The following is a 24,800-nucleotide window of genomic DNA, read 5'->3' on the forward strand; positions in this document are numbered from 1 at the left end:
TTGACTCTTTTTTTCAATCCCATAGACTGTAGTCTGCCAGGCTCTTCTGTCCATGGGATTTTCTATGCAAAAACACTGGAGTGGGTTGCATTTCCTTCTCCAGGGAATTTTCCCAACCAAGGGATCGAACCCATGTCTCCTGCATTGCAGGCAGATTCTTTACCACTGAGCCACCCGGGAAGCCCATATATTTTGGATATTAGATTCTTACTAGATATATGATTTGTAAATATTTTCTCCTATTCCATAGCTTGTCTTTTCACTTTCCTGATTATATTGTTTGAAGCATGAAAGTTTTTTTCTGTAATTTTGATGTTCAATTTATCCATTTTCTTTAGTTGCTGTGTGCTTTCAGTGTCCTAAGAAACTATTGCCAAAGATTTACACATATGTATCCTAGTAAGAGTTTTATGGTTTTGCTCCTACATTTGATTCATTTTGAATTTTTTTGTATGTGGCGTTGCTATGGGTCAAAATTTATTTCTTTGCATGTGAATACCCAGTAGCCCCAACACCATTTACTTAAAAGACTATCATCTTCCCCATAAAATAGTATTGGTATCCTTGTTGAAAGTCTATTGGCTATACATATATGGTTATATTTTTGGACTCTCAATTTTCGTCCTTTGGTATATATGTCTGTCCTTATGCAATTACCACACTGTCTTGATTACTGCAGCTTTGTAGTAAGTTTTGAAATTGTTAAGTCCTAGTCCTCCAACTTTGTTCTTTTTCAAGGTTGGTCTGGCTATCCTGGATCCCTTGCATTTTCATATGAAATTCTGGATCACCTAGTCCATTTCTACAAGGAAGTCAGCTGGAATTCTGATAGGGAGTTCATTGAATCTATAGATCAGTTTCAGGAGTACTGCCATCTTTTCTGCCTACCCGTAAACATGGCAGGTCTTTCCATTTCTTTAGGTTAATGTCTTTCAATAATGTTTTGTAGTTCTCTTCATATACATTTTACACTTATTTTGTTGTTTGTTACTAGGTATTTTTTTTAGCTTTTTATACTATATTATAGTTGATTAACAATGTTTTGTTATTTTCAGGTGTAAAGCAAAGTAATTCAGTGATACATATACATGTATCTATTCTTTTTCAAATTCTTTTCCCATTTAGGTTTTTACATAGCATTGAGCCGAGTTCCAACAACACAAGAGAGGACTCTACACGTGGACATCACCAGATGGTCAACACTGAAATCAGATTGATTATATTCTTTGCAGCCAAAGATGGAGAAGCTCTATACAGTCAGCAAAAACAAGACCAGGAGCAGACTGTGGCTCAGATCATGAACTGCTTATTGCCAAATTCAGACTTAAATTGAAGAAAGTAGGGAAAACCACTAGACCATTCAGGTATGACCTAGATCAAATCCCTTATGAGTATACAGTGGAAGTGAGAAGTAGATTTAAGGGACTAGATCTGATAGACAGAGTGCCTGATGAACTATGGACAGAGGTTCGTGACATTGTACAGGAGACAGGGATCAAGAAAATCCCCATGGAAAAGAAATGCAAAAAAGCAAAATGGCTGTCTGAGGAGGCCTTACAGATAGCTGGGAAGAGAAGAGAAGCGAAAAGCAAAGGAGAAAAGGAAAGATATTCCCATCTGAATGCAGAGTTCCAAAGAATAGCAAGGAGAGATAAGAAAGCCTTCCTCAGCGATCAGTGCAAAGAAATAGAGGAAAACAACAGATTGGGAAAGACTAGAGATCTCTTCAAGAAAATTAGAGATACCAAAGAAACATTTCATGCAAAGATGGGCTCGATAAGGGACAGAAATGGTATGGACCTAACAGAAGCAGAAGATATTAAGAAGAGGTGGCAAGAATACACAGAGGAACTGTACAAAAAAGATCTTCATGACCCAGATAATCATGATGGTGTGATCACTCACCTAGAGCCAGACATCCTGGAATGTGAAGTCAAGTGGGCCTTAGAAAGCATCACTACGAACAAAGCTAGTGGAGGTGATGGAATTCCAGTTGAGCTATTTCAAATCCTCAAAGGTGATGCTGTGAAAGTGCTACACTCGATATGCCAGCAAATTTGGAAAACTCAGCAGTGGCCACAAGACTGGAAAAGGTCAGTTTTTGTTCCAATCCCAAAGAAAGGCAATGCCAAAGAATGTTCAAACTACCGCACAATTGCACTCATCTCACATGCTAGTAAAGTAATGCTCAAAATTCTCCAAGCCAGGCTTCAGTAATACTTGAACCGTGAACTTCCAGATGTTCAAGCTGGTTTTAGAAAAGGCAGAGGAACCAGAGATCAAATTGCCAATATCCGCTGGATCATCGAAAAAGCAAGAGAGTTCCAGAAAAACATCTCCTTCTGCTTTATTGACTATGCCAAAGCCTTTGACTGTGTGGATCACAATAAACTGTGGAAAATTCTGAAAGAGATGGGAATACCAGACCATCTGACCTGTCTCTTGAAAAACCTGTATGCAGGTCAGGAAGCAACAGTTAGAACTGGACATGGAACAACAGACTGGTTCCAAATAGGAAAAGGAGTCCATCAAGGCTGTATATTGTCACCCTGCTTATTTAACTTATATGCAGAGTACATCATGAGAAACGCTGGGCTGGAAGAAACACAAGCTGGAATCAAGATTGCCGGGAGAAATATCAATAACCTCAGATATGCGGATGACACCACCCTCATGGCAGAGAGTGAAGAAGAACTAAAGAGCCTCTTGATGAAGGTGAAGGAGGAGAGTGAAAAAGTTGGCTTAAAGCTCAACGTTCAGAAAACTAAGATCATGGCATCTGGTCCCATCACTCCATGGGAAATAGATGGGGAAACAGTGTTAGACTTTATTTTTTTGGGCTCCAGAATCACTGCTGATGGTGACTGCAGCCATGAAATTAAAAGACGCTTACTCCTTGGAAGGAAGGTTATGGCCAACCTAGATAGCATATTTAAAAGCAGAGACATTACTTTGCCAACAAAAGTCCGTCTAGTCAAGGCTATGGTTTTTCCAGTGGTCACGTACGGATGTGAGAGTTGGACAGTGAAGAAAGCTGAGCGCCGCAGAATTGATGCTTTTGAACTGTGGTGTTGGAGAAGACTCTTGAGAGTCCCTTGGACTGCAAGGAGATCCAGTCAATCCATCCTAAAAGAGATCAATCCTGGGTGTTCATTGGAAGGTCTGATGTTGAAGCTGAAACTCCAATACTTTGGCCACCTCATGCGAAGGGTTGACTCATTGGAAAAGACCCTAATGCTGAGTAGGATTGGGGGCGGGAGGAGAAGGGGACGACAGAGGATGAGATGGTTGGATGGCATCACCAGCTCAATGAACATGGGTTTGGGTAGACTTCGGGAGTTGGTGATGGACAGGGAGGCCTGGCGTGCTGCAGTTCATGGGGTCGCAGAGAGTCAGACACGACTGAGCGACTGAACTGAACTGAACTGAGCCAAGTTCCCTTGCTATATAGAAGATCCTTGTCAGCTATCCATTGTAAGTGTAACATTGTGTACATGTCAAACCCAAGCTCCCTATCTACCCTTCCCCTAACCTATCAATAAGTATTTCTTTTTGATGCTATTATAAATGGAATTGTTTAGTTTCATTTTTCAAATTGTTCATTGCTAATATATATAAAAACAATTTTTATACATTGATCTTATGTCTTGCAATTTTGCTGAACTCATTTGTTCTGACAGTTCTATTTGGAAACTCCTTAGGATTGTCTGTATACAAGATGACCTCACCTGCAAGTGCACATAGCTTTATTCCTTCGTTTCCAGCCTGGATGCTTTTTCTTTTTCTTGCTTAATTGCCCTGGCTAGAACTTCTAGCACAATGATGAATAGAAGTGGCACAAGTAGGTGTCCTTCTCTTGTTCCTAAACCTAGAGGGAAAGTGGGAAAGCTTTCAGTCTTTCATTAAGTATATTAGTTATGTGTTTTCCTAATTGTTCTCTACATGTTGAGGAAGTTCCATTCTATTTCCAGTTTTCTGAGTGTGTGTTTTTTTTAATCGCAGAGGGGTGCTGTATTTTATCAAACACTTTTAATATATCTACTGAGATGATGCTTTCCTTATTTTGTCGATATCCTGTCCCAGATTTTTTTTAAGCTAACATCTTAGGAGGATGGAGCTTCCCAGGTGGCTCAGTGGTAAAGTATCATCTGCCGGTGCAGGAGACACAGGTTTGATCCCTGGGTTGGGAAGATCCCCTGGAGGATGAGCTGTCAACCCACTCCAGTATTCTTGCCTGAAAAATCTCATGGACAGAAAAGCCTGGCAGGTTGTCGTCCATGGGGTCTCAAAAGAGTCGGACACAACTGAGCAACTGGGCACACACTTAGGAGGATGCTCAAGATACAAAACAAGGTGGAATTTGGTCTGTTTGAAGCAGGAAAGGAAGCCTGGGGCTGCAGAGTTGATGGAGTGATCACTCCTTCCTAAATAGCTTTAGGTTCCACATGAAACTAAGCCAGAGGCCAAGTACAGCAAGTAGCCCCAGCAGCTTTCATCCAAGACTTCTTGTTGGGATTGGCTCTGCCAGCCAACTGAGCCCTAACCCTCAGCCTTAGGGAGTGCTGGCTGGCCAGGTTGGCTGATTACAAGTACCCAGCCACTTTATCAACAGCAGCTCCTGCAAACTGCATATTCACCCTGACACAGGGCTCCAGAGCCAACTCCCCGCTACCCCTCTGGCTGAAGGGTTGATCTAGGTAGGGGTTTTGGAGTCCTTAACACTTGCTCTTTTTGATAGTATCTTTCTATTAAATGTTAGTTGAGATCTATTGTTACGGTGAAATGTCCTTTTAAAGCCTTGATTATAATCAACCCAAAATACAGAGGTTCAGTATCTCAGACAGATTGCAGACAGCCCACTGATTACTTTTTGGGAAGACTGATTAAGAAACTTTATTACAGGAAATGAATGCATCCAAAGTCCCCAAATACATTTGTGACAAGAAGAGACACACAGAAGACACAGACAACAGTTGCTACATCACAGCCTTGTTCTTTCCAAAGTATAAAAACATCATTCAAGAACGGGGTGAGGGTGTTAGAAGATAGAGAGGTGGTTAGAGAAAGCGGCTACTGTCCTTTTGATTAAAAAAATAACAAACCAGTTGGTGTTGCAGGAACACATACTGTGGGCCCAGTAATCAATCTAAACTGAAGCCTTAGGTGGTGACACCATACCACTTGTAGCATCTCAGTGAAGCTACAAGGCATCATTCCATTAAGAGGAGCAATGGTAATGGGTGAGAATCTGACAGTAAGCAGTCCTCTCACTGCAAGCAGTGTATGGGCCAAGCTGCCTTGAGTCTCTTTAGAACTAAATGTCTCCTTAATCAAAGACCACTTAACAAGTCCCCAACTTAGGTTTAACTACTATAGAAGCACACACAAAAAAAGTCATCCCTTTTAGTCTTTGCCCTTCCATAGTTGGCTTCTCTAGCTTCCACCAGACAGAGGAGCACTTTGAAGCATGAAATCGCTCCTTTGTGACTACAGGTTGAGCTTCCCTCCCATAATTGACTAGGTTGGTCACAGCTCCCATGTCTTAGCCTGGTAGGTTGTGTGTCAGGCAGCAGAGGCTTCAGTTGACAATGCCAAACAAAGGCTGGAGGGAAGTGACTGGGCAGAGCTAGAGCAGGCAGGGGCCACCTGGGAACAGGTGCCTCTGGGCAAACCTCAGGACCAAGGTTTTTTAAATTAGTGGTCATTTTCTAGAACTAGAAAAACACATTTAGGACAAACAGTTGTGATGTGAGAAGGAATGGCTATGAATACAGATTAGAGACCCAGCCGGTGACCATGACCATGACCATGACCCTGACAGAGTGGGGAAGATACTGCCTGCAGACAGCCAAGCTTCTCAATAGTGAATTTTAAGAAAAGCACTTTCTTCTCAGTGTCATTAAAACACCCTTGAGTGATTCACAGCCTCCAACACGTACATTTGTGGATTAATGCCAGACAGGTATCAACACTCACCCCCAACACAGTCCCCTTCGTTACTGCCAACAGTTCAATGCACACACACAGCAGTGCTCAAAATGTTTAAGGTCACCGTCTGCCACTATGGCCATCACTCCTCAGCCCAACGTGGACAAAATGCTACACCTTCCAAAAGGAAATAAACACTGAAACATACAAGCTTCTTCAAGCCTAAGAACATTTTAACAACTATCTATATTTCAAATAAACAAGCTCAAACCATGGGTAGACCAGTCTTTTTTCTGATGACATCTACTACTTAGAAGCAGCTGATGCCATCAGCTTGCCCTGCAGGTGCCCCTTGATGGAGCCCAGCCATTTTCCTTGAGATGTTTGGTTTCTTGGAGGGAAAAGGACACTGCATCCTCCTCCATGTACCCCTCACTGGGGTCTAGGAGAGGATGCCAAGAATGCCTTGATCATTGCGCAGGATAATGTTTTACTATGAGCACTGGGGCATGGGGGGGGGCATGGGTGAAAGAAAAAAAAGCCTGAAAGAATGGTCTTTTTTGCTGTTTAGCAATGAATTTGACCACCTCCCCAGTGTTGGGGGGGTAGAGTGGGAGATTAAAACAAAAAGAAACCTAAACCAAAAACAAACAAACCCCAGTAGTAGTCAGCCTCAATCTTAACCACCCACCTTCCTAAACCTCTGAGGACTGCTAAATCTTGCCTGTGATCTTAGCACCTACATTCAGCAGCTTAGACTTCGCCTTAATGCCTTTCAGACACAAACAAAATCACACAGTAGCTTCAAGTGGCCCTCTTTATCTCTGTCCTCAGTAGGGTGGCCACAGTAAGCAAAAGAGAAGTTATTTACCAGATTCACTGGGAGGCTAGTTACCAGATGCTATGGAGTGGGTTGTCCTCCTGCTAAGACTGCTGTGAGTCAGACATTTAGACTGTCATCATAGAGCACAATTTTAAAAATGTAATACTGTTTATTTAACTTCAAAAACATTTCAACATTCTAAACATACAAAAAAAAAAAAAAAACAGAACATTGCAGATCGTGTTGAGTACAGAAGGTTCTTGAACTTTCACTGGTGCAGTGGCTCTTGGCTTTGCTGACAATGAACAGTTCTACAGTTTAAAAAAAAGTTTAAAACTACCTCACTTCAACTAAAAAGGATCCAAAACACTTCTCATGCCTGCTGACCCCCCCTCCCCTTTCCACAGCTAAGAATGGCAGCGGGAAGCTATGTCGCTATGTACAAAAACAAGACAACCTGAAGCTAAATGGATGCCCACTGCAGTGTCCACAGGTCCAGCCCCACAGTGCACGCCCTGAGCTACGGCCCCTCCGGAAGGCATTGCCCCCACAGCCTCCACACCAAGCAAGGAGCATCAAGAGTGTGTCTCGGTTGCTTTGTTCTTTTTACAAACTATAGATATGTACAGTTGAGAACTCGGGATTTCTAGCCAATGACCATAGAATTAACACACCACCTTACAAATTTAAAAAAAAATGCCAGAAACATCTTTAAATGCCTTGTCACACCAATAGCAAAGTGCACAGAGTGAGGAGAACACGAGATTCTTTTCATTTTAAAAATGTTTGGAAATATGTACAACTTTGATACAGTTTCCAGGTGCTCCGGACACCCATGGCCACTTAATGTAAACCACTGACAACTGCTAGAGCACTTTGAGAGACTAAGATATGATCATGATCCAATTGGGTAATTAAACCTAATGAGGGAAACAGACATGTCTTGGGTGAGAGGTGTGTCAATCAAGGCGCTCCCTACTCTAAGGTATTCACAAGGAGACAGATCAACAGTTTTTTTTTTTTTTATTCATCCTCTTCCTCCTCCTCCTCCTCCTCTTCCTCCTCATCCTCTTCGTCTTCCTCTTCCACCTTTTTCCGGGCAACTTTAGCAGGACCCTTGGCACCATCAAACTTCCCTTTAGACTTATAGTCTGCGACATCCTGGAAGGGACAGACACACATTGCAAATGAGTCAAGGGTAGAAGCAAGCTGTCCCTACCCCAGAAGGAGAAAATGCGGGAGGAAGACAGGGCTGCTCTTTGAAATATTTCTTTCCAGATTCAAACTGGGTTCACAGTCACTCCAATTGCAGAGTGCATGGGTCTTCATGCACTCTCAAAGTCCAGTGAATAAGCAATATCTGACCCTCTGCTGGGGGCACCCCCATATGATCACACTTTGAAGCCTGCCTGAAAAGCTGTCTCAGACACAACCATCTGTTAGAAGCTGGACCACCAGTATACCAGGCGGATCTGGCATGGAGACGAGTCCTACAGCCTTCCACCCCCAGCCCAGCCATGGCAGCTGACTGTTCACCTCTCCAGGCTCCCAGAGGCCCCAGCCTGTGCAGGATACACTCTGGTCCCTCACCTTCTCATACTTCTCCTTCAGCTTCGCTGCCTTGTTGATGTATGGCTGCTTCTCACTGTCACTTAAGTTATTCCACATCTCGCCCAGCTTCTTTGCCACATCTCCAATAGAGATGCCAGGGTTTGTAGACTTGATCTTGGGGCGGAATTCAGAGCAGAATAGGAAAAATCCAGACCTTGTGGGGAAAGAATTATATACATCACAGGAGAACCCACCAAAAGGGGAGCTGAAGTCAAAATCCCATGTTGCGGAATACACAAATTCCTACCGTTATGACTCTTCCCTCAAGTGAAGAAATGTGTGATGCCACGCACAATATTACAAAGTTGCGGGCACTAGAATGCTTAAGAGGCTTCAGAAATATATGGTGCTTTCTCAGTTACCGGGAAAAGGGTAGAGAAAACGCCAATGGACACTGACACCCAGAACTGGGCTGTCTGCCCCCTTCCCAGTGGAAATGCCAACAGCCAACCACTATGCATGCGTACAGCTCACAAAGACAGCCACAACCAGGAATTTCCCTGGCTCTGCACTGTACAGCTCAAAGTATGCATTGTTTTGCTGAGGTATCGCAACATCTTTTTAGGTAAAGTTGTCTTTTTAAAAATCTTTCGAGCAGAAGGAAAGCTCTTAACTGCTATCCTGAATCCTATAGCCACTTACGGTGGTCTCTTGGGGGCGTTAGGGTCCTTCTTCTTCTTGCCTCCCTTAGCTGGTCCGTAATCCTTCATTTCCCGATCATAGCGCACTTTATCCGCCTTTGCCATTTCGTCAAATTTCGACTTCTCTTTCCCGGACATAGTCTGCAAAACACAGGACCTGTTAAATTCCTCAATGCAGTGAGCACATACCTGTTCAGCTGTCCTGTAATTACTGTGGCAGCTGCAAGAATCACTTGCAAAAGGGGATGACGGCCTTAAATCCTTGTAGAATCTTCAAAAATAAAACACAAAATTCTAAGGAGAGACAAGATGTGTCCAAGTAAAGAGGGCGAAAACAGTCACCTGGAGCTACACTGAAGGTCAGTAACCAGAAAGTGTGAAATCCAACTAAGATTGGCTGGAAAGATACAAAAGAAAAATACCTTCCACCTCTCAGAGCATTTCTTGGAAAATTCAGCAAAATTGACAGGAACCTCTGGGTTTTTCTTCTTATGTTCCTCTCTGCACGTCTGCACAAAGAAGGCATAAGCAGACATCTTGCCCTTTGGTTTCTTTGGATCACCTTTAGCCATCTTGACTGATGAAGGGAAGAGAGACAAAGAGAAACAAACACAATGAACATATGCAAGATATAGCGAAGGAGGCCGTTTTGGAAGAATCCTCACCCCCATCCTGCAGCCGCTCTAGCAGCTGAAGGCAGAGTAGGGAGGAAATCAGTTTCACCGTCGCTTGTCATTTAACTTTTGACCAGCATGAAGTGCGCTGGTTTGTGAGTTACTTCTCCGGGAGTGATCAAGTTCTCCAAATGGAACCGATCCAAGTTGGGTGGTTCTGAGCTATATTGCGACTCAGAACGACTACGTTTCGCAAACTACAATTCAAAAGTGGGAAGGGCACACGGAGGACACGTTGGTAAAGGGTGCAGGCGGGTGGCAGAAGCTTGCAACCAACCACTTCAGGCTAGCAGGTCATCTGTTTTACTATGTTAGAGACAACAATACTGTTGCCACTGAGGGTTACCAAACCAAGGCAGGAGAACTGTAAATAGGGAACACTTGAAATTTCACTATTTTTGATGCGTTCTGGCTTATAAAAATGGCTTTTACAAGAAGAGTAATCTGGCAAGTGAGCAGATCTCCCTTGTACTATTTAGTTCCAATCTGTATCTTCATCATTACCTAAAGGGGGAGGGGAGACCGAAAGGGCTAGTCTTGCTCATCGGTAAAAAGGCAAGTATGTCCAGCCAGGAACACTTTCTGCAAAGTTTCCAAATCAAAATGCAGCTGTGGCGTGTCATCGTCCCTGTCCCACCCCCCCTGCTTCCCGCCATCTTTTCCTTTTCCCACACCCAAGGTCATCACGCAAAACTCAAGCGCTCCCCTTCCCTGGGAGAGACCGAGGGGCTGAATCTGGGCCCCGTGGCGGCGGCGCGGGTGCGGCGGCGCGGGTCGCGGGGGAGCCCGGGGCCGGCCACGGACGGCCGGGCTCGGCCCCGCGCTGGGTCACTCGGACACACAGAATTCACCTTCCATTTTGTCAAAAGCTTCCTGATGAAAGAAAGTGCCCCTGAAATCCGCCACTGTCACCCCCGGGCGGCGCACGGAGCGGGGGGCGGCGGCGGCGGCAGCGCGCCAGGGGCGCGGAGCCGAGCGGGCAGCGGCGGTGACCGCGGCGCCCGCCGCGCCTCCAAGCTCCGCTCGCTAAAATGGCTGATCCGCGCGCGGCCGGCGCGGGCGGCGGCGGCGGCGGCGAACAAAGCGGTCCGGGCTCCGCCACCGCCGCCGCCCGCTCGCCAGCCCCCACCCCGCCCCGCCCCGCCCGGGGCTGCGGGGGCCGCGGGCCGGACCCCCCGCCCCCGGCGGCGGCGCGGAGCGTACTCCTCGGGATAACAAAGGCGCCCGTGCGGCCATGACGCTCGGCCGCGCAGGGGCCCGCGGCGGCGCCCCCGGCCCTCCACGCCGCCCGCCTCAGGCCGCGGGCGCTGGGGCCGAGGCCGTAGCCCGCCCGGGTGTCCCCGCCGCCCGTCCCCCCGCCGCTCGCCCGAGCCCAGCGCCGCGCCGCGCCGCGCCAGCCATGTTCACGGCGGCGGCGGCAGCGGTGCCCGGCGGGCAGGAGATGAGCGGGGGGCGGCCGGCTCGCGTCCCCCCTCCCCGGGCCGCCGGGCGCTCCCGCGACGGCCATGTTAATGCAGAAGCAGCAGTGCAGCCCCCCGGGTCCGCGCAGCACCCAGCCGAACCCGGGAGCGAAGTTTGCCTGCGCCGTAGTCCCCAGCGGGCAGCGGTCGCCCGGCCTCCCCGGAGTCCGTCCCGGGCCGAGAAGCACCGGTCCCCTGTCCCGGTCCGTCGCCCGGCGCCGGGACGCGCGCCGCCCGAACCCGCAGTCGCCCCTCGGCTCGCGCCGCCGCCGCCGCCGCAGCTGCCCGAACATCTGGCTTCGGGGGGGCCACGGCCCCTGGGCCGCTGCCTCGGGGGGCGTCGGCCGAGACGGCTTCCGCGGAGGGAACGCAGCCCCGACAGTGGGGAGCTCAGGTTGATGTATGGAAAAGTTGAAACACCTGAATCGCTTTTTCCTTCCCGCACCTATAGCAAAGAGGGGAGGCGAAGGGGGCGGGAAGGGCACGCGGAGGAGAGGCAGGGGGCGGCGGCGGAGCGCGCTCGCGGCGGCGCGGGCCGGAGGAAAGTTGTGCGGGCGCTGCTTCTGCGGCGACGGTGGCGGCGGCGGCGGCGGCGGCGGGCGGTGCGAAACGTACCTGTATTGTTCGCTAGTCTGGGCAGCGCAGGGCACGACGCGCGGCTCAGCGCTCCACAGCCTCGCGCTAGCTGCCTCCACGAGAGCCGCCTGATTGGCCAGCGGGCTCCGCCGTTTAAAACAACCTCCTCGCCCGGCCATTGGCTGAGGGCCTCATGAATATTAAACAGACGCGGGAGCCCATTGGGCGCGGCCGCTGGGCTCATTCATTCAAACAGAACAACCCGCCGGCGCTAGCTGCCGCGGCAAAACCAAGGAATAATAATAATCTCGCTTGCCCACTCCCCGCGCCCCCCGCCCTTTTCGCACCGAGGTGGCATCTCAAAGGACTTTGGAGAGGTGGCTCCGCCATTCCCTGCAGCCTCGGCCTCTGGTGTTTGGAGGGCAAGGTCGAGCCGGGTTGCACTGCCCTCTGCTCCTTCTGAGCCGCGGCCTCTGCGTCCCGGGTCCCCTGTCCCCTAGGCAGCCTCATCCCACCCACCGCCCCTCACTCCAGCTACCCGCCCCGGGACAACTCCGGGATCGACCGTGAGGGTCGACTGTCCTTCACCTCCACCGAGTTCTGCCGCGACTCTGCTGCAGGGGCCTTGCGGCAGGCACCTAGCTCTCGTAAGCCCGGCGGAAAGCACCTGCTTGCTCGAGCAGGAAAGCTGCTGTGAGATCTCAGTGTTTCGGGACTCGCACCCCGCTGCTCCGCCTTAAAAGAACCTGACTGTGCTCCCGAGGATCGCGCTCGTCTAGGCTCTTTCCACTAATTCCCAGAAAGTCAACCTGTGCTGCAATTGCAGAACCAGCGAGCTAGGTGGGCTAGAGGATGAAAGCGGAGTTTGGCAAAAGGAGAGAAATCGGGAGAAGTAGTAACTTTGTGGGCAGGGAGTCAGTCCCCTCTTCACCGCCTCAGTTTAGGCCCGCGTTCCCTTTGCTCTTCTGACACATACCCTGTTGAAGAATAAAAGTTTTTGTAATGAATGAATGGGATTTGACTTGGCCTTGGCTTTGTTACTGGGTAGTATGGTCTTGAAGAAGTCAGTTCTTTGGGGGGGGGGATTCAGGCAATGATTTTCAAAGAGGGAGAGGGCAGTGTCACCTCTAACAGATGTTGGGAAATGTTGCTGCTGGGATTTAATAGGGGAGGATGGCCAGAGATGCCAAATGTCCTGCATTGTACAGGATAGTCACTTAGGAGGGAGCAATGTCCCATTGCAAATGCTAGTATCAGCCCTGCTGAAAACTGTCTGAGGGTCCCCTTCCCTCTTGAAGATACCGTGAGCCTCCTGGAAAGAATGGAGGGGAAAAAAGGAAAGCTGAGAAAAGGAGCACATTTCAAGGGTTGAAATTTGGAGAAAATAGTGGAAGAAGTATCATGAGTTATTCTACAGATATTCCCTTTCTAAAGCACTTTGAAAGCCCAGGATACTCTCCTATTAATAATCTCCATATTTAGAAATGAGAGCCACCTGAAGATGAGTTTTTGAAACACTGTTTCCAGAAACTGTGGCTGAGTCTGAGCTGTACAAGGGAGATAACCTCAGAACGAACATACCTCCCCACCCCCACCCAGCTCTTGCCAACTCCTCAGAGTGTCATGACCTAGGCTGTGGCCCTGTAGCTGGCATTGCTGGGCTTTGAACGTTAGGGATCCACTTGGAACCTAATGAAGGCAAAGATAGTGCCCTTTTGCAAGAGCCACAGGTATCAAGTCAGTTTCTTAGGTCCCCAGTTTAGACTCCCCGGAATGCAGACATCTTAAGGCTCTCTCATCTAATCTCCTGCCCTGTCAAGAGTTAGCCAAGTGCTCACCTACCTTCTCCTTGCATACCTCTACTCATAGTGAGCTTACCCGCTCCTTTCTGGGTTGTCTTCCATCTGGGCCTATCTGTAAGCCCTGGGGTCACCATCCTACACACAGTCTAATCCCTTATCCTTCAGAGATTGCACAGCAGGCCATGTCTCTTCTCCAGGCTGACAGCTCCAACTTCTTCCACTACCAGGTTTTCAGAGTCTGCTACTCTCAAGCCACTCCCCTGTCTTCTGTTTCTACCCTTCCCAGAGGGAAGCAGTGTGACCATTGCTCTCTGTGACCAGAGAGTAGTGTGACCACTGTCCAGAGTGCCCTAGCCTCTCAGTGTTGTCAGGCCTTTCTAGGCCAGAGATGTGAGGTGGGACAGGGGCCTCCTTCTGGTCCGGCCACTGCCTGGTGTCCTGGCCGCAACGGGAAGCTGCCCTTAGCAGTTGGAAGCACCAAGCTGGGAAAATCAGAATGGTCAGCCTCAGAAACCGTGGGCACTTCTTAACGGGCCCCTGAGTGGCTGGTGAGGGTCACACTCATAAGCACAGGGAAGTCACAAGCAGCACATGTATATAGACTCACACACACACCTGGGCACATCTAGGGCATTCACAGACACAGCAGCTTGAAAGCCAAGCCAGAGAAGTAAGAGTATCTCTCTGCTGGAAGAGAGCTTAGAGTAAGTCGTGCCCAGACACCACCATCAAGATCACCTCTTCCCACCCACTGCCAGAGCCCTGCCCATTGGTCTCTGATTTCTGTGTACATACTTCGAATGACAAATTTTGTCTTCTTACTCTTCGAAGGAAGACTTTCCATGTCTGCTCCTGAGCAGTGCCTTCTCTTATCCAGTTGAGGCACTTGGCCTGAAGCTGCGACCTGTGGTCACTGTGAGCAGAACCTCCAGAAAGTGACTATGACATCACCGAGCCGTGTCAGAGGTCTGCAGATGGCTGCCATGGTTCCCTGCCCTGCCCCCCACAAACACACCTCTGACCCAAGTCTCCATGTCTCCCTCAGGCCCAGTCTCCCCAATTTCTCCATTCCTTCCACACTGAGTCTCAGTCCGGAGGCTCCTCACAGCTTGAGTTTCTCCTCAGCCCAGACTGTCGGTGGCAGCAGCCTGAGCGCAGAAACTCTCTCTTAACTCAATCCCATGTACATATCGTGAATGTCTACTCATAAGTAACAGAAAGGAGATGGGATGGGGGGGGGCTGGGGCTGGAGGGCAGGGGAGAGGCAGTAGATTTGGGCTCTGTCACTGACGTTGTGGTGGGCCATCCGCCATGTCACCTCAGTTCCCCCAGTCTCAGTGTCACCTGTCAAAGGTGGTACGACCTACCTTCTCCCTGCTGGCCACTGTCCAGTCTGTGAGTGAGGAAGGGTAGGTGTGAAAGTGATCTGGTGGTCACGTATAAAAGGCCACCCGGGGGAGGCTAAGACTCAGCCTGGAAGGGTAGAAAAAGTGACAAAGTCAGGGGTAAGCAGACATGGCCCAGACTCAGGGGTTCCAAGGCACATTGCAAAAAATTCAGTGCTTGGTGGCTTGGCTTGGGGGTAGCTCAAGGTGCTGGAGTGCGCTGAGCCCCTGCCTGGGCCTCCCTGTAAAGTACTTTAATAACATCAGTCCCCTAGGAGGCCAGGCCCGTCCATGCAAGGGAACCTCAAACCAGAATCCCATAAACCACTCCACTGCATGGAGATGTCAGGAGAGCATTCAAAGGAGATAGGAAATATGACAAAGTGTGGTAAAGAGGTTTTCGTTCAGTTCCTGTCAGTTCAAGACCCTCTCCACTGCCCCCAAATTAGGAGGAATCCTCATCATTCAACACAAATGAAACCCCAGTCCCTTAGACCTCTCCCTAACCTACCCCTACCCCAGGTCTCCATCTGAGCACCCAGGGATGAAAGTAACATCCCTGAGGCCCAACTTTCACTGGCTGTGAAGATCCCAAAATGAGCAGTCTTTCACAAAGGATCTGGTGGTGGTGGTGGTGGTGCTGGTTTAGTCACTAAGTTGTATCCGACTCTTGCAACCCCATGGACTGTAGCCTGCCAGGCTCCTTTGTCCATGGGATTCTCTAGGCAAGAATACTCGAGTGGGTTGCCATTTCCTTTTCCAGGGGATCTTCCTGACCCAGGAATTGAACGCAGATCTCCTGCATTGCAGGTAGATTCTTTACCGACTGAGCTACGAGGGATCTGGGAGCCTTTGTAAATTTCCATCTTTGCAGGTAGGTAGTCTTTAACTGTAAGCTTCTAGGCCTTCCCAGGGCCCCTCTGCTCACTCCCAGGGCAGCTGGGGCCTCCCGTCTCCCCTCCCCCTCGGCTTGTGGGTGGGAATTACCTTCCAACTGGACTCTTCCCAAAGAGAGGAAAAGTGCTTTCCCAGAGAGGGTTTCTGACACTCTTCTGATTGGCTGGATGCAGAGGGCCCCCCAGGAGTCAGTGGCTGAGCAAGGGCTGGAAACTTGGTCTCTTGATTGACCCTTAGTGTCATGCTTGTCTTACTTTTAATAGCTCAGCTCCATGGCCGTTGGCAAGGTGGCAGGAGCAGTCAGCACCCTCAAGAAGAAAACGTTGCAGGTTGGGAATAGACAAGTAACTGGGGCTAGCCTATCCCACCTCTCCTGCTCCCAGGGCCATGGGTCAGGCCACTGGAGAAGGGAGCCCAGAAGCCAGTGCTGTTTAGTGTGACATGGCCACACCAGCTTCTCAGGTGGCACTCGTGGTTAAATAACCTGCTTGCCAATGCAGGAGACACAGGAGACATGGGTTCGATCCCTGGGTTCGGAAGATCCCCTGGAGAAGGAAATGGCAACCCACTCCAGTATTCTTGCCTGAGAATCCCATGGACAGAAGAGATTACAGTTCATAGGGCCACAAAGAGTCGGGCGTAACTGAAGGGACTTAGCACGCATGCACACACACAAAAGGCCACACCAGCCCCACCAGGCCCACTGACTCTCCTTTCAGTGGATGACTGAAAGAGGAAGTAGGTCAACAACCAAAAGACTTCCTCCACATTTACTGTCCACACCACTGCCCTGTGGGCACACGATCCTAACCACACGAGCCAATGCAGAGTCAAGGACGTGCCAGGTAGACCAGGGCTCCTGGGAAAGATGAAGATGAAGTAAGAGCTCCCTGCCCCCGCCCCCAGGCACGCAGTCCTGGAAAGGCTCTAGGGCGGAGAGGGCATTGAGGGGCAGGGAGGGGAGGGAAGGGGACACTCAGTGGAGTCAGCTCTGCTGACCCAGCCTGTTCCCAGAAGAGCCCTGCCCTGTCGGGTCTTCATGACTTTCCCCACTACTGGGCAACCTGGTCTACACCACCTCTCCCTGGACTCCCTCCCACCTAGAGCACAGCAGCAGGTTCTCAGAATCCCCCCTACCTCGCCTAATACCACAGGCCATTCGGTGCCCACCTGAGCAACACAAAGGCCTGGCTCTGACTCACTGAGCAGCTAATGGACCAGTGTCCCCCTCTTTGGGGAAAGTTACCAACTGTTTCTCCTCACTTGAACCAGGGGGATTCCTGTGGTAGGGAGAGGGGGGACAGAAGATTGCCACTCTTGAAAACGGGACTGGTGTTGCTACATTTAAAATTTGCCCCATGCCCTCTTTCTGGGCCTAAGTTTAGCATCATGAAAAGGGGAAGCAGTGACTGGTCCCCAGCATCTCTTCAGATATCACCATTCTTAGGATGGCTGGTGGGGCTTCACGAAGAGAATGGTTCTCCTATCTTCACCTACCTACCCCCCCACCAAGAAAAACCAAAACAAACCTGAAATGTGGCCTAGCAAAGGCCCTCCATGTGCCCAGTCCCTCTGGGAAGAGGGCTTTAGGAACAAGCCCAGTGGATGGTGTTAGAATCTGACTCTGACAAGGATGGCATTTATCATCACCATACATACCATCTCCCCTACCAGCTTCAATCTGTGTCTGCCCAGCAACTGGGGGCATCCTGGTAAGTCTGAACCTGCCCTTCGTCCACTAAGGATGCTCAGACCTTTACCCTGTCCCTCCAGGATACAGCCCATCTCTCCAATGGTCCTCGGGGGACTTCACAAGTCACCCCTCATCACCACGCTCACCTCGGATTCCAGCTCTCAAGTTTCTCCTCACCCTGCCTGCACTCAGCAATAGCCACCCCAGGCCCTTGGCACACGCTCCTCCCTCAGCCTGGGAAGATCTGCTCCCTAAATCAGCAAGGCTCTAGCCCTCACTTCCTTTAGGTCTTTGCTCCAGTGTCACATTCCCTGACTATTGATAGAAAACTGAAAGCCACAATTCCACATCGCCTGCCTTCCTTCTCCTGCTCTGTTTATGCACACATTCAACACCAGCTTGTGAGCTCACTCACTATACTTTTACATTTATCTCTCTGATTGTTAGTCTCCCCAGGAGATTGACTGCTCTGTTCTCTGCCATCTCCCCAAAGTGTAGCATAGAGCAGGGACTCCATTCAGATTTGTTAACAATGAGTTCTCCATTGACCCTGATGGCTTACTACTTACATTCTTAAGGCAGAATCCCCACCCTCAGGCAACTTGTCATCTAGAGAGCAGACACACCAACATTAATAAATGGGTCAAGGATAAAATGTTGTTGTTCAATCGCTCAATGGTGTCCAACTCTTTGCAATCCCATGGACTGCAGCCTGCCAGGCTTTCCTTTCCTTCACTATCTCCCAGAGCTTGCTTAAACTCATGTCTATTGAGTCGGTGATGCCATCCAACCATCTCATCCTCTGTCACCCCCCTGTCCTCCTGCCTTCAATCTTTCCCAGCATCAGGGTCTTTTCCAATGAGTCAGTTCTTCGCATCAGGTGGCCACAGTATTGGAGCTTCAGCTTCAGCATCAGTCCTTCCAAGGATAAAATAAATGCCATCAAAATAGAAGTGAAGGCCAGGGGAGAGCTTCAGTTTCTGTCTGTGGTGGGGCGGGTCTGAGGACAGGTAGCCACTTTGAGCTTGGCATCCAGGGTTAGTGAGGGTTCCACGGGCCGAGAAGGAGCAAATTACTGCAGGCCGGAGGAAAGCAAAGAGTTGGACATGACTGAATGACTGAACTGAACTGAACTGGGGGAAAGCAGGAACCCTGAACAGAGGTGCAAAGGTGTGCACTGAACTCACTCAAAGGCGGATTCCAAGGCTGGAGAGGTAAGGAGAGGAGCCTCTCCAGAGACAGGGCAGTTGTCTGGGTGGACGCTATCACCTGCAGCTATTTGCAGGTAGTGACCCAAGCAGAGCTCTGTCTGAGAAAGCACTCCTGTGTGGCTGTGGGAGGACGGGCCAGAGGCAGAGTGCTGGTGTGGGAATGGGGTCCAGACCTTGGCAGTGAGGGGAGGGGAAACACCTGGATTTCTGGGCCGCCCACCTCCCAGCCAGAGCCCACGGATCAAGTTGTAAACCTGGCTGTCATGTCAGCCCTCCAGGGCCTCTCCTCCCCACTTCTGCTTCTGCAGCTTCTTCTCCCCTCTCCCCCCTTCACTCTTAATGGCAGTTCCCTCCTGGAGTGTCCCCTGTCCCATCCCTGGAAGTGTGTGTGTTTACCTGCCGTTTGTTCCTGCTGCCTCGGATCTGCACCCCCTTCGGCTCTTAGGCAAGTGCTGCCACCCTTGAGACCTCAGCCCAATCCCCAGTCAGTGAGGGGACACTCCCCTGTCCGCAATTGACTTTCTCCCTCTGGTCTCCTTTGTGGCACATCTCACAAATGGCATTTGGGCACACTTTAGGCAATTGCTTGCTGAATGTCTGTCTCAATTGGGCTTCTGCCCAACAAGCACATGGCTTGGGACCTAAGAGACATTCAGAGGGATACTAGATGAATGAGCCAAGGCGTGTCTGTGTTATCAGATGCTGGTGTGGAAGGCACCTCTCCCCTGCCCTCCCACCACCCCCCCAGAAGGAGACAGCAGCCATCTCTGACTGGGGGAGAGGTGATGAGAAAACTAGAGGACCTGTGCCAATTCTGCCAAGGACTTCACTCAGCTAACCAGGGGAGCTGCCATGAATCTACCCCTCTCCTAGAAGACAGCCAAGGACACGTAGGGCACTGCAGCAGGGGTCTGGATGCCCAGTCTTTATTTCTCAGCCCTGGAGTCCTGCAGTGGATTTGCAGTGCTCCCTAGGGTTCTGGCTCAGCTTGCCAAGGGAGCTTCCAAGTCCAAATAGCACCAAGGAGCATTTAGGTTCGATGTCAGCCATGTGACTTGGGCAAGCAACTTCAGTGCCCCGTCTCTCAGGGTCTAAGTCATAAGTTGTTGCACGGATCCTGTGAAACATTCAGTGCAACAAGGGTTGATTGTTCTAATGGTCACCTTTGCATTTTTTGGCTGCACCACATGCCCCAGGGGCTAAGCGGTAATCTGCCTGCAATGCAGGAGACGAAGGAGACTCAGGTTTGATCCCTGGGTCAGGAAGATCCCCTGGAGGAGGTAATGGCAACCTACTCCAGTATTCTTGCCTGGAAGATCTCACGGACACTGGAGCCTGATGGGCTACAGTGCATGGGGTTGCAAAGACTCAGACACGACTGAAGGAGTGACCACATATGCATGTTGGATGTTAGTTCCCCAACCAGGGATTGAACCTCGCCCCCTGCATTGGAAGCCCAGAGCCTTAACCACTGGGCTGACAGGGAAGTCCCTCTAGTCATCACCTTTGACCTCACTCTGAGTTCTTCAGACAAACCAAACAAGCAGTAGTCAGAGGACAATCCCAACACAGGTGGCACAAGCCTGAAGCATATTTGTCAGTAGCCAAGCTGCCTATGCTGGGAACTGCATCTTTCCTAGCAAATCACCTCTCTCTGGGCTGTCTGCAACCTCAACTATAGAATCAAGACAAGCTGGACTGGTGCATCTGAATGCATGCCGCACACCCTCCGCATGCCCACACCAGTCCTACACAACGGACATCTGTCCTCTAAATACCTGGTGAGTTTCTGGTTCTGGGTTCCTGGGATCGGAGTGGGGAGTGGGGAAGGGCCAGAACCCTAGCAAGGGGGCATGTAGGACACGGTACTGTGATTTCCAGGTTCAGAGCAAGGATTGAGTTCCATTCATCTCCCAATGCCCCCACCTCCCCAGCCTGGCACAGAGTCTAGGCTGAGCCAGCTAGTGTTTGCTCTGAGGGAGACTTTTGTCCAAGGGTAGGCGCTTGGTAAAATGGACATCCTGAGTAACTGATAAAGGCCAACCTCATTGCTGCATTCTGAGGGGATAAGTGATATCTCTTGATGAAATATTAGGCATATAGCTCTGCATTTCCAAACCCAAACCCACGGAGATATCTTAGAATGACTAACATCTTAGGATCACAGACAGGGACGCTGCCCTCTGCTCCTCCACAGCTTCAAGGGGCCTTGGAAAATCCTTAGACAAGTTCCTGAGTCTCACTGATCCTCAGTTTCCCCTTCTGGACAATCAGTGAATCGAGCTAGATACTAGATGATCTCCAGGGTGCTGGGGCATCCCTCAAAGGCAGCCACACCCCCTACCTCCATTCTCAAATGCCTAGAAGAAAGCACACTGGAAATGCCAGTGACTATTTGTTGAATGAATGAATGGGCGGAGATGATCGAATTCTATGATCTGGTAATGAGGTGGAAAAGTGTGTTTATATTCATAAATGGATCTCCTTTGTTTGGGGATCTTTGCAAATGATTCTAGACAGCTTTTTCAACATGATGTGACCCAGATCAGCCTGCGTCAAGATTTTTTGCCTTCTCTTTTAACATGATTTATATAGATTATCGGAGAAGGCAATGGCACCCCACTCCAGTACTCTTGCCTGGAAAATCCCGTGGATGGAGGAGCCTGGTAGGCTACAGTCCATGGGGTCGCTAAGAGTCGGACGACTGAGCGACTTCACTTTCACTTTTCCCTTTCATGCACTGGAGAAGGAAACGGCAACCCACTCCAGTATTCTTGCCTGGAGAATCCCAGGGACGGCGGAGCCTGGTGGGCTGCCATCTATGGGGTCGCACAGAGTCGGACACGACTGAAGTGACTTAGCAGAAGCAGCAGCAGCATATAGATTATCATCTTAACTTTCCACTTACCTTTGGATATGTTCATACCTGACCTGCAAATGGACAGTCAGATAAAATGATAGTGGTAAGGAACTGTAAACATAAACTACAAATGGCCCAAGTCTGATCAGAGAACATGATAATGATAATAATGATAGTCTAATGCTACCTTGTATTTTGTCCTTTAACAGTTTACAAGGTGCTTGCTTATCTACTATCTGACCTGCACCCCACAAAGGTCCTTTGAGATATGTGGCATATTCTGAAAAAAAATTGAAGCCCGGAGAAAGCAAGTGTTTTGCCCAAGGGAACCAGACCTTCATGAGTAGAATAGGGAGTCAATCAGTGTTTCTTGCTTGCCTGTCTTTTTAACAGGCTTCACTGTCAGATTGTTTTCAGTGGGCAAACAACGACCATCCAGGATCCTCTGCCTGGGACAGTCCCAGAGAGAAGGGCAGCAAAGATCAAAGGGCCTGAGGGCAACTGCTGTAGTCATCAGATGAGTGACCTCCCAGCACCTCACCCCAGTGTGTCCCAAACTGACTCCCCTAGCTCAGCCCTCCCCCAATATGCACCCCTCTCCCACCCCTCCCCCACTCCTGGCCTCCTGCCTGGCTCCCATTTTACCATATCTGCGCCTTCCCAAACCCTGTCCATTCACTCTCCAAAACCTAGTGGCGTCTCCCCATGCCAATACTGAGCTGTGATCATCTCTCCCCTGGATGGCCACGACCACCCCAGCTGATTTCCCCATGCAGCCTCATGGATTATCCAGTCTCCACCCCAGCAACCCGAGGGACCTTTATAAATGTAATTTACTGTCTTGTTACTGTTCAGTTTCAAACTCTTTTGTGACTCTAGAACTTTGAGATGAAGCCACAGAGGGGTCTTTCCTCAGGGTCTGGTTCCTGCCAGGTTCCTACCACCACTCTGCCCCCAGCTCTGATCAAACACAGAGATCCTGTTATTCCCCTCTCACTGGTCACACTTTTCCTAAGGGCCTGAAAACCCTGGGTGTGCCAGTTGTTTCTGTACCTGCCTGACTACCCTACCAGACCTGCAGCGCCCTGTTAGAACAGCCTACGGCCCCACGGAAGGTCTGGCCCCTGCTAGGATCTCGGAGTACAATGTGAGCTAAGTGGCAATGGCTTGTGGCTTGGAGAGAGGAGGGCCAGCAGTTGTTAAAAACACTCTGAAGGAAAAAAACACAGATGAAGAAAGAAACCCTCAGTAGCCTTGCCGCTGCTGCTGCTGCCACCACCGCCACTGTGGCCTCTGAGAAATGCCTCCACTCGCTTCCGCTTCCTGCCTTTAGTCTTAAGAACTGGATGATGCTAATGACGATGATCAGCCAGGGACCACATGGAAAGCAAGCTTCTGGAACACTTGATTGGGGGACCTAAAGCATAGAGAGTGTCACATGGGGTGTCACCCACTGTCTTCCAGATCCTGCTCCACCATGGGCTTGTGATTCTGTCATGAGGTCAACATATGTCGCTAGCTTATTTAAATATTTATGATGGGTTTTCGAATCCCCTCTTAGCATACCAGAGTGTTCAGTTCAGTTCAGTCGCTCAGTCGTGTCCGACTCTTTGCGACCCCATGGACTGCAGCACGCCAGGCCTCCCTGTCCATCACCAACTCCTGGAGTTTACTCAAACTTGTGTCCATTGAGTCGGTGATGCCATTCAACCATCTCATCCTCTGTCGTCCCCTTCTCTCACCTTCAATGTTTCCCAGCATCAGGGTCTTTTCCAATGAGTCAGTTCTTCACATCAGGTGGCCAAAGTACTGGAGTTTCAGCTTCAGCATCAGTCCAGAGTGTTGACACTCGATAAATCCTAGAACTTTACAGGTGCAAGGGCCATCTGCATCTAGTGGGAACTTTCCCTTTCTGAGATGGGGAACTGTGTGGGGCGGGTGCACAGAGGAGGCCACATGCACTTCCAGCCTCTGGATCAACTTGCAGCCAGATGAGTACCCCATCTGAACCTCTCCAGAAACCCAGAGTGGTACAACCACCTCAAAGAACAAAGTTTTAAACAGGACAGAGTAAAAGTCAACTCCAGTGAGGATACAGTCTTGCAAGAATGCACCCTAGTGAGGATGTATCCTAGTGGGCTTATGCCCTGGCAAGCATGCATTCTTACTGTCAGGTTGTTTTGACAGCTCTAAATACAAAGTTGTACCGAATGTGCATGGAGAGCACAGGCTTTGGAATCAGGAGTACCTGGGTTCAAGTCTCAACTCCATCCTTTCCTGATGCCCATGGGCTGGTTGCTAAATTTCCCTGTGCCTCAGTTTCCTCATAGGTAAAATGGACCTGGTAAGACCCACCTCACAGGGTAGCTGTGAGGATGGCAGGGGATAAAGGATGGAGCACACTTAGTCTGTGTCTGGGCACAAAGGGACCATTCAGTATGTGTGTTTGCCCTGCGAATGTGAGATTATGGACCATCTTTTATCCTATTTCTTTATACTTTTTGACTCTAAGCAAGAATAATTTTATGACCAGAAAAACAATAGAAGATAAAGGGAAGAAAACTATCCTTGCAATATTATTTTTTTCAAACAGATTCTAGAAGGTACTGCTGCAAAGTCTTATAGGTATTCTCTCTACTGTCAGAAGGCAGACAGATGCTGCCATGTCATGGGGCAGTGGGGAGAGGCAAGCTGGGGGACAGGTGCCGGGACTGTGGTTCCATGCTCTGGGGCCAGCACTGGTGCTTCCCATCATGCTGCCTGGTGGCCGACCAAGGCAAAACCAACTCATAATTCCTAGACTTTTTATAGAAATAAAAGCACCCAGATCAGATGGAGCATTCAAATCTACACGCATTCATGATGAAGGAATGAAGTTTGTGTTTCTTATTTCTGAGTTGAATGAAAACATAATGCTGTATTCTTAGGTTCTTTAAGGCATGGGAACAGAGAGAAGGTGGATTTTCCTGGTGGCTCAGTGGTAAAGAATCTGTCTGCCAAAGCAGGAGACACAGGTTCAGTCTCTGGGTGGGGAAGATCCCCTGGAGAAGGGAATGGCAACCCACTCCAGTATTCTTGCCCAGAGAATTCCATGGACACAGGAGCCTGGTGGGCTACAGTCCATGGGGTCACAAAAATTCGGACATGACTGGGCGACTAAATAACAACACAACAACTAAGATGGGAATTTGGGGGAAAGAATGAATTCTAGAATCTTATTGGTGAAAAGGCCTGTGGTC

At 49.6% G+C, this 24,800-nt stretch overlaps 1 protein-coding gene across 5 annotated transcripts; it reads right to left on the reverse strand.

The window, feature by feature from the left end:
• Positions 1 to 6,900: 6,900 nt before the first annotated feature.
• On the reverse strand, positions 6,901 to 14,430 carry HMGB3 (high mobility group box 3). Of its 5 annotated transcripts, none has more exons than XM_081563823.1 (5): positions 14,311 to 14,430; positions 9,426 to 9,580; positions 9,005 to 9,144; positions 8,342 to 8,516; positions 6,901 to 7,912 (listed from the first exon to the last, which is right to left on the reverse strand). In XM_081563823.1, the coding sequence occupies exons 1-5, from the start codon at positions 14,357 to 14,359 to the stop codon at positions 7,775 to 7,777; spliced, it is 657 nt and encodes a 218-aa protein (XP_081419949.1). In that variant the 5' UTR covers positions 14,360 to 14,430; the 3' UTR covers positions 6,901 to 7,774. The 5 variants fall into 5 exon arrangements, with proteins under 5 accessions (XP_081419949.1, XP_081419951.1, XP_081419954.1 ...); XM_081563825.1 differs by lacking the exon at positions 14,311 to 14,430 and adding an exon at positions 11,753 to 11,843; XM_081563828.1 differs by lacking the exon at positions 14,311 to 14,430 and adding an exon at positions 11,558 to 11,771.
• Between the last annotated feature and the right edge of the window lie 10,370 nt (positions 14,431 to 24,800).

This window comes from Giraffa tippelskirchi, chromosome X (assembly GCF_054371585.1).
Source record: "Giraffa tippelskirchi isolate mGirTip1 chromosome X, T2T-mGirTip1v1.2.pri, whole genome shotgun sequence".
Taxonomy (NCBI): domain Eukaryota; kingdom Metazoa; phylum Chordata; class Mammalia; order Artiodactyla; family Giraffidae; genus Giraffa; species Giraffa tippelskirchi.